Source organism: Microtus ochrogaster, chromosome 1 (genome assembly GCF_000317375.1).
Source record: "Microtus ochrogaster isolate Prairie Vole_2 chromosome 1, MicOch1.0, whole genome shotgun sequence".
NCBI classification, from domain to species: Eukaryota; Metazoa; Chordata; class Mammalia; order Rodentia; family Cricetidae; genus Microtus; species Microtus ochrogaster.
The window spans coordinates 19,775,191-19,784,016 of record NC_022009.1 but is presented as its reverse complement, the minus strand read 5'-3'; the positions used below and the strand labels follow the sequence as shown (position 1 = coordinate 19,784,016).

At 40.4% G+C, this 8,826-nt stretch overlaps 1 protein-coding gene across 5 annotated transcripts in view; it reads right to left on the bottom strand.

Moving 5' to 3' along the window:
- Pcnx1 (pecanex 1) overlaps positions 1 to 8,826 on the bottom strand; it is a 149,830-nt gene that overhangs the window by 45,852 nt on the left and 95,152 nt on the right. For 3 of the 5 annotated variants that reach the window (XM_005343300.1, XM_026779907.1, XM_013345957.2), the window contains 3 exons: positions 8,511 to 8,568; positions 6,817 to 7,034; positions 1,522 to 1,675 (listed from right to left, as the gene is read on the bottom strand). In XM_005343300.1, the coding sequence (XP_005343357.1) occupies positions 1,522 to 1,675; positions 6,817 to 7,034; positions 8,511 to 8,568 (430 nt within the window). The remainder of the gene's footprint in view (positions 1 to 1,521; positions 1,676 to 6,816; positions 7,035 to 8,510; positions 8,569 to 8,826) is intronic. The other 2 variants (XM_013345956.2, XM_013345963.1) reach the window with 1 other exon arrangement.

Sequence of the window (8,826 nt, the reverse complement as noted above, 5' to 3'; positions counted from 1 at the left end):
CCACCACCACCACCACCACCACCACCACCACCACCACCACCACCACCACCACCGCAACCTGTCGCCTTTCTCCTTGTTTAACCACACTAACCTGAAAATGTGGACAAAATTAACAAACAAGACACACTAGCGCCAGAGAATGTGTTCTTAATGGATTAAGGCAACAAAGGGATAGATAAGATGGCTGAGGGAAGGGCAACAATAAGGAACAGCAATTTTAACATGTATACCATATCTAACCAAAGAGACTTGATTACTTCTTATTGAGGAAGGAAGAAAAGAACTTATGGTGCTTAACACTGCAAAAACAGAGAACGTGAAAGAAAACCAACGACCAGAGGTGATAACATGCTACTTCCAGCCGTGTCTGTCGGTCAGTCAGGACTAAAGCCTGCAAAAGATGCAAAGCTTTCCCATCCACCCGGACATAGTGTGTGTAATGGCTTGATGACTAAAGCAGTACAACCGAGTCAGCAACACACAAAGAATAAAGAAGCAACAACAGAGGACAGTCATCTGAGGACCAAGAGCCACCCAGGCTGTGCAAGGTCACAGGGCAGTGGAGAGGAGACAGCATTAACAGATGTTGAATGACAGAGAATGTGGCTGGCAATACAGAAAGAGCAATAACCTAGATGGTTTACTTCAGATGTTAGCTATAAACAGACAGAAAAATCAAAGACAGTAGAGAGCATCCACAGAACTGAAGCAGCTGTGGCAGCCTGGGGAGGGCTCTGCACACCAGCATCTCTACGGGATGCAGCTTTTGCAGAGTAAGACAGGCTCATTAAGAAGGAAGCACCCTGTTAACAGCAGAAGGCAAAGCTTTGGCCAGTCATCAGCTGACGTGCTGGATTCTCCTACTGTTTACAATGACAACGTGGATGCTTCTGAGCCACTACTCAGTCACTAACAAAGGGACATCAATATTTTCTTTGATGGCCCCTAGAAATAAAAACTATTTCTAGTTTTTGACATGTTGTTATCTACCAATGACAATTTTAATAAATCCCACCCATAGAACAGAAAGCTCAAAGGTCAGAAAAGAAAGGTTAGTGCTGGTAAATTAAACAGAAATAAATCTCAAAGATACAAATTCTTATTTTAACGAGTCTTCTCTTTTAATACAAAGAATTTGTTTTTAGTAAATTCAGTGTACACACAATTACTATTTATTTATTTATTTATTTATTTATTTATTTATTTATTTATTTATTTATTTATTTAGTTTTTCGAGACAGGGTTTCTCTGTAGCTTTGGTGCCTGTCCCGGAACTAGCTCTTGTAGACCAGGCTGGCCTCGAACTCCCAGAGATCTGCCTGCCTCTGCCTCCCGAGTGCTGGGATTAAAGGCATGCGCCACCACTGCTCGGCACACAATTATTTTTTTAAGTTTAAACCCTGCTCTGGTTCCTACATAATCTAATGTCAACCTCCATGGAAAATATCCCTAAAAGTTATCATTCTGTGGTGAGCTGGTGAGTGGCTTTAGACACAGCACAGAAGGCAGAGACACTGGTACCTTGAGCAGTGAGTACTGGCAGCTAGCTATCACCAGGCAGAACTGGAACACCCAGATGTCTCTGAAGAAGCCTTGGATGAGAAGAATGGATCCCAAAAAAGCCACAAGAATAGCCAGGACAACAGCTAATACATTCTCCAGGATCTCACGGTTTCTGTAGATGGAAAAATTAACACAGAGGTCTATCATGAATACAAGAAAATATTCAGACTGAAAATGGGGAAGACATCAACATGAGGCCTGCTGAGGTTTATTTTGAATGCCTGGTTTAAAGAACATTTCAGGTCATACAGAAAAAGAAACTACTATCTGAGGACATGACACACGGGAGGGCAGGGTCCTCTAACACAGCTGTCCTGTAATAACATAATACAAATTGTTCTCATTACATCTTCTCTGTAAAATAACTAACCAATTTAGATGGTAAATGAAGCTGACATAGGAAGAAGTTTAAAAATCAAAATCTCAAAAAATTTTTAGAAAATTTGAAATATGCTATTTTATAACATAAAGCTCGCAACCACATGCAGCAAGTAGCAAGTGGTTTTGTTTCCCCATCTCTCATCCTAATCAGAAATAATTCAAAAACACAATAAAACTACTTAAGCACAAGATCTTACATATATTAAGAATGAAGTACAACTAGACTCAATTCTGCCTCTACCAAAGTTGCTCAGGCAATTCTATACAGCAAACTCACACCATAAAAGACGTAACATGATACCTGAGATACCACATGCAGAAACGAAGATTTTAGGCTGTACCAAAAAGCTAATAATTTCTTACAAGTTTTATTCATAAATGTTGAAGAAATACTTGCTAAACACCTTGCATTTATAGAATATTAAGTGACGTATGCATAGCATGTCTACTGTATAAATCAAAACTGACAAAGTATAAGTCTTGTTACTAAAAACATAAAGAATGGAAATACACTACACCAGCTGGGTGATGGTAGTGCACACCTTTAATCCCAGCACTTGGGAGGCAGAGACAGGCAGATCTCTGTGAGTTCAAGGCCAGTTTGGTCTACAGAGCTAGCACCAGGACAGCCAGGACTGTTATACAGAGAAACCCTGTCTTCAAAATCCCAAACCAAAATAAAACAAAAACCCCCACATTACACCAAATTATTATTTATAATAGCTTTATGGAGGGATTACTGTATGCAACTCTACTTCCAAAATTTTCTACATACTTAAATCTTCAGTGGGTAAAAAATTTATTATCACAAAAATTTTAAAGTTCACTTTTATTAACTCAAGACTATAATTATAGTTACTATCCCATTCAAGAGTTCAATGTTGTTTTCAAATCAAGGAGTATTGGTATTATCATTCTACTGCAGATGCCAGAAAGTGACCGGCCACCAACTCCCTTTCCCATTCCAATGCTGCTGTCACCATCTCTTTTATGACTGAAACACATGGCCTTTGTACAGTGTTTTATGTCATGAACCCAATCATCAATCAGTTCTCTTGCTGATTTTGGTTTTTTATGACAAGGCTAGTATGTTTCCTATAACCTTGGGGATAAATATTTTGTTTCACATATTTTACTGTCTTATATACCACATTTATATCTACGATCAATTTTGATTTAGTTTTTGTGATATAGTATAAGGTATGGATTCAAATTTTATTTTTTGCATACGGAAACTGCTATTTTACTGCCAAGTCTCCACTTCACTGATTTGCATAGTTCTTAAATAACACCTGGGCGTGGAGCTTACTCTCCAGGAGGGTTCCTAATGGTATTTCCATTTAAATGGGTCTATGATAATTAAATCTTTCAAGGAATTTGTCCTTTTCATTGTTTTCTGTCAATTTATTGACACAAAGCTGTTGATAATGTTTCCTTCTTGCTCTTTAATCCCTGTAGGATTTGTAGTGAGCTCACACCTCACAGTTCCCATCTGGTCATCAGGCAGCTAAGGGTTCATCAGTTTCACCACTGCTCCCAAAAATACAGTCTTAGATTTCCTTGATTTTTCTGTTTTCAAACTATGTTCGTGTCCTTAGATAAGTGCTTGTCTTTCTAGTTCCTAGTACGGAAATGAATCACAGAACTGAGGTCTTGTTCCAGCCTAGGTCCTCAGTGCCACAGATTTTCCTAAGTATGAAAGAAGCCATTTTCATTTACTTTAAAATACTTTGTAGTTTCTCCTCAAATTCTTCTCTACCCACGGATTATTTAAAACTATTAACTTCCAAATATAACAGGGTTGTTCAAGGCTCAATGATTTAATTCTGTTGTCAAAGACCACACTTGATATGATCTAATTCTTTTCACTGACCCTTACAGGTCAGAATCTGGTCAGTCTATATAACATCCCATGAACAATTAAACAATACGTTGCTGTGGGATAATGCTCTTGTACCCTGTAAAGATCTGTCACTTATATTGGTTTAATAAAATGCTGATTGGCCAGTAGCTATGCAGGAAGTATAGGCAGGGTGACCAGACTAGGAGAATTCTGGGAAGAGACAGGCAGAGAGTCAGTTGCAAGCCAGATGCAGAGGAAGCAAGATGAGAATGCAAGTCAATTATCTCTGTAATAGTTGGGTTTCCAGTGTCCCCAAAGGACCATGTGTTGAAGGCTTGCTCCTCAGCCTATGCAGCTATTAGGAGGCTGTGGTACCTGGGAGGAGGTGCGGCCCTGTTGAAGGAAGTCAAGTCAGGGGTGTGCCTGAGGGGCTGCTGGAAGCCCTGCCCTTCCCAGTTTGTCTCTGCTTCCAGCAGCAATGAAGTAATAAACATAGTCTTCTGCTATTTTCACTCTGCTATTCTGCCCATCACAGGCCCCACAGCAAAGAATCAAGTGACCACAAACTGAAACTTTGAAAACTGTGAGCCAAAGCAAATCTTCCTTTATAAGTTAATTCAGGTATCTTGTCATGGCACAGCAAGCTGATTGCAACAGAGTGCAAAGATTACTTATAATTGTAGGCTCATCTGCTTCTCCTGTTTCTATTGGTTTCTGTTTTACGTTTTTTTGAGGTGTTAGGGGTGCTGATGATAACACTGTCTTTCTACATGTTCAGCATCTGCTGTGTCACTAAGATGCATCATTAGTCTCTATGAAGTTTGAAGCTCTGTTTTAGGCACAGAAACTTAGGACTATTACATTTTACATGTTAAACTGGGCCTTTATCATTATGAAATAACTCTCTTTATCTTTGGCAATATCCTCTTGAGGTAGTTTGAATGTAAATGGCCCCTATATCTCATAGGAAGTGGCACAATGAGGAGGTGTGGCTTTGTTGGAGTGGTTATGGCCTTGTTGGAGGAAGTATGTCACTGTGGGGGACAGTCTTTGAAGTTTCCTACACTCAAGATTCTGCCCAGGGTCTGAATCCACTTCCTGTTGCCTTCTAACCAAGATGTAGATTTAGCCAGCACCATGTCTGCCTGTACATTGTTAGGCTCCCTACCGTGATAAGGCACTGAACCTCTGAACTGTAAGTGAACCACCTCAATTAAAATGCTTTCCTTTATAAGAGTTGCCGTGGTCACGGTGTCTCTTCACAGCAACTGAAACCCTAAGACACCTTTGCTCTGAAGTCTGCACCTAAGAGTGGCCACTACTCTCAACCTCTGAATCATCTCTCCAACCCCAACCCATGGGCATTTGCAGGGTATTTTAAAGATACACAAATGGCTGCATGTTGACAGTGTTTTTCCTTTCCATCCTGCTAGCCACGTTCCATTGTCTTCTCACATGCCTAACTCTCAGGCACCTGGATATTTTCCCCATGCTCATTCCTCTGCACAGAGTGTTCTTTTGATAGATTTTTTGTGGTTTTAAAGACTGGACTTGAGCAAGTATGTCCCTTAGGTGGGTCTCTCATGTGGCCTCTGCTTAGGTTGTATTGAACCTCTTGAGTGCATTGGTAGTTGTCATATAATATGTAGTTTCCACTATTATTTCTGCTAGTCTTGTCTCTTCTTGAACTTGTTCCACAAGACACTCTTTTTGGTTTTATGCTCCTATCACTGCTTTACTCTAGGTGGATCTCCTGATGTGCCTACAAGTTCACTAATCTATTTTTCAACAAAGTTTTAACTACTGGCAATCCTACTAGTACATTATTTTTTAATGGCAATGTTGTAGTATTCAACTCTGTAATTATTTTTTCATGTCTCTACTTAATTTTTCAAGTAAACAGAATCCAGTTGCAATTATTTTAAGAATCCATATCTAACAGTTAACATCCCTACTGGTAATAGGTTGGTCTTGATTTATTCTTTTCCTCATGATTCATGTTTTCTCACTTGATGCCAGGTGGCAGTCACTACTTGTTGGGAGGTATGTATTTCTGGATTTTTATAAAGCTTGAATCTGTTATGCTACTTTGATCCCTTGGGGTCTTGCTTTTACAATTTGTTTGGTAGGTCTGAAGTGTAGTACAGGAGGCTAATGGTGCCACACATTTAAAGCAAGGGCTTCTTAAGCAGACAGCTCTTCAGACACAGGAGCCAATCACGGTCTGCAGAATCCTGCTGCCATTCTCTCAACAGCTCCCTTCTGTGATGTTTTACACTATAGACTCATCTCTTTAACTTAAGACATGTACTGAATTCTATGCTCCTCCTCCCTGTGTCACACACAGAGTGCTGGTGATTTAGAGTCCACACCCCCGACTTCCCGCTTTCCGGGGTCACTGTCAGTACTGACTTATCTCCAAGATTCTGCCTGTCTATATTTCACAGGGAGGGTAAATCCTACTTGTTGACAGGAAGCAGCTACTGGCACCAAGCTTATAATAAACAAATGTGTTTACCACTAGGACAGGATGCTGAACAACAGGGCAGCAGGGTTCCTCTTCCCCCTTTCATCCTCCATACCACCTATAACCTTAAGATCATAAAAGAATTCATATGCTCTCTTAACAATCAACTGCATAACTCACACTAATAGTAAAAAACATGTCCTTACAGAAATATTTTAGAATTGCAGAAAAAAAGCTTTTAACAGCTTAAGAGAGTTAATATTTAAAAGTCTGTTAAGTTTGATCTTGAAAGGATGAAAATTGAAAGTATTTTCCAACATGATACTCAGGTGAAAATATCAATGGGTAATTAGAAAAAATTCACTTTAATAATAGTATCGCTGGGCAGTGGTGGCACACACCTTTAATCCCAGCACTACGGAGGCAAAGGCAGGCAAATCTCTGTGAGTTTGAGGCCAGCCTGCTCTACAGAGCCAATTCCAGGACAGCCAGGGCCTGAGAAACCCTGTCTTGGAAAACAAAACAAATAAACCAACAAATTAATACCATGCTATGGTCTTACCTATCAAACAGCGCCAAAAGTGTGAGTCTGTCAAAGTTAATACCAATCCACAGCTGGGGTAGGATCCAAAAGCGGTAATAGTGCTTAACTTTTTGGGCAGCTTCTTCAGTGGGGCCATAAGTGGCTGCCAAGTCAGGGCTTAGATCAATGTCCTGCTGCTCCAACAGATCTGTGTCAATGGTCAACAGCCTGTTCAACCGAATCTGTGGGAGAGAAAACTAGAAACATGCCCGCACTGAAAGGGTTAAATATTCTTGATGTAAGCAAGATTCAAAGTTTGTCAGCTTATAAATTATTTGAGCCCCTAATTCGAGTTTACTCCTTGTGATAACTCATGAAACCTAGAATCTACAGAAGGTGGCAACAGGAAGTAAATCAAAATAAAGCAAATTCGATCACCAGACCATTAGGACAGGTGGCTGAAAAACCGCTGGCTGTGGCCCCTGGGGGCCTCCCACCTCCATCTCATTAAGCTATCAACTGTGCTGCCAGGGCCCAAGAGACTTTTAGGTCTCATTGCTGGTATTAGTCTTTAGAGGCCTCCTCACCTGAACCTATGGAGCGAAGTGCCAACTCTTCTAGTCAACAGTCCTACAGTCTGCCCTTCCTCTGAAAACATCAAATGTTTCTGGTCTTGGCACAGCACAGGGCAGGACTGTGTTGTCTCTGGGTTCCTATGCTACTCAAAAGTAGAAGACACCAGTTTGATCATCTTTTCACTCCTGCTTCTAGCAGGCAAAATCTTTACTATTAAAACACACAAGAACAGTCAAGAAAAACTGCTGGGTTTGATCTTTAAATACTGATTGATACTTCTCCAAACATTTTCTTATCTATTCTAGGGTTTCTCCATTCTGGCACTATCAATGCTTCTGGCTAGATAATCTTCATTATGGGGCTGTGCCCAACATTACAGAACGTCTCTTGGCACCGCGGGTCCCTGTCTATAGTTTACAATGGCATTCCTACAGTCATGTCAAAATGTTTCCAGACACAGTCAACACCCACTGGCTGCACACTGCTCTCCACCTCCTCACAGCCCCGGCCTTAAATCCTGCTCAGAAGCCATCTTCAAGCAGTCGTTAGGCAGATGCTCAGAATAAATCCATCCACCCCTTCTGCTTTCCAACTTGACTTAGATGGATCTTGATGGCAAAAGGTGTGTTTTAAAATCCCCATTTTCTCCCAGACAATAACTTTCCATATAATGTTACTCAGTTTTCCACCAACACATACACTAGTCAAATAAGTGAGTTAATAATCAACAGATAGTTAAAAACCAGCACCAAATCATATTATTCAAAGTGAAATTGAGGGATACAATAGTTGGCTCGGCAAGCTAAGGCACTTGCTGCCAATCCTAAGGCAAGTTTGATCTCCAGGACCCTTACGGTGTGCTCAGACCTCCCTATGTGCACGTTCTCATGCACACACAAGTCCACACACCAAATACACAAATGGAAAGTGGGCCTTTTCAGACCTGCAAAGTATAAACCAGTGTAACTTCTGACTCACACATACGTATGGCTAACTAAAGTCTGGGAGGGTGTAAGACTCACGGTGAAAAAACAAAGGGGATTTTGCTATAATTTCCAACAAAAGTAACATTTGTAATTTCATTAATTTGAGTAATTTGATGCTTTTCAGATTGAATCTAAAAATGTACCACATTATAAAAAAATGAGAACACTTACCACATCATGTGGATAAAATCGAACTGAGGTAGAACTTGATACATGAGAATCCGTGTCACTAAAATAAAATGAAAAGGACTTTAGGGAGTAAATAGCTTGTTTTTTTTTTCTTTTTTCTTTTTTGTGGTTTTTCGAGACAGGGTTTCTCTGTAGTTTTGGTTCCTGTCCGCCTGCCTCTGCCTCCCGAGTGCTGGAATTAAAGGCGTGAGCCACCACCACCCGGCTAGTAAATAGCTTGCTTTTTTTTTTTTTTTTTTTTTTTGGTTTTTCGAGAGAGGGTTTCTCTGTGGTTTTCGAGCCTGTCCTGGAACTAGCT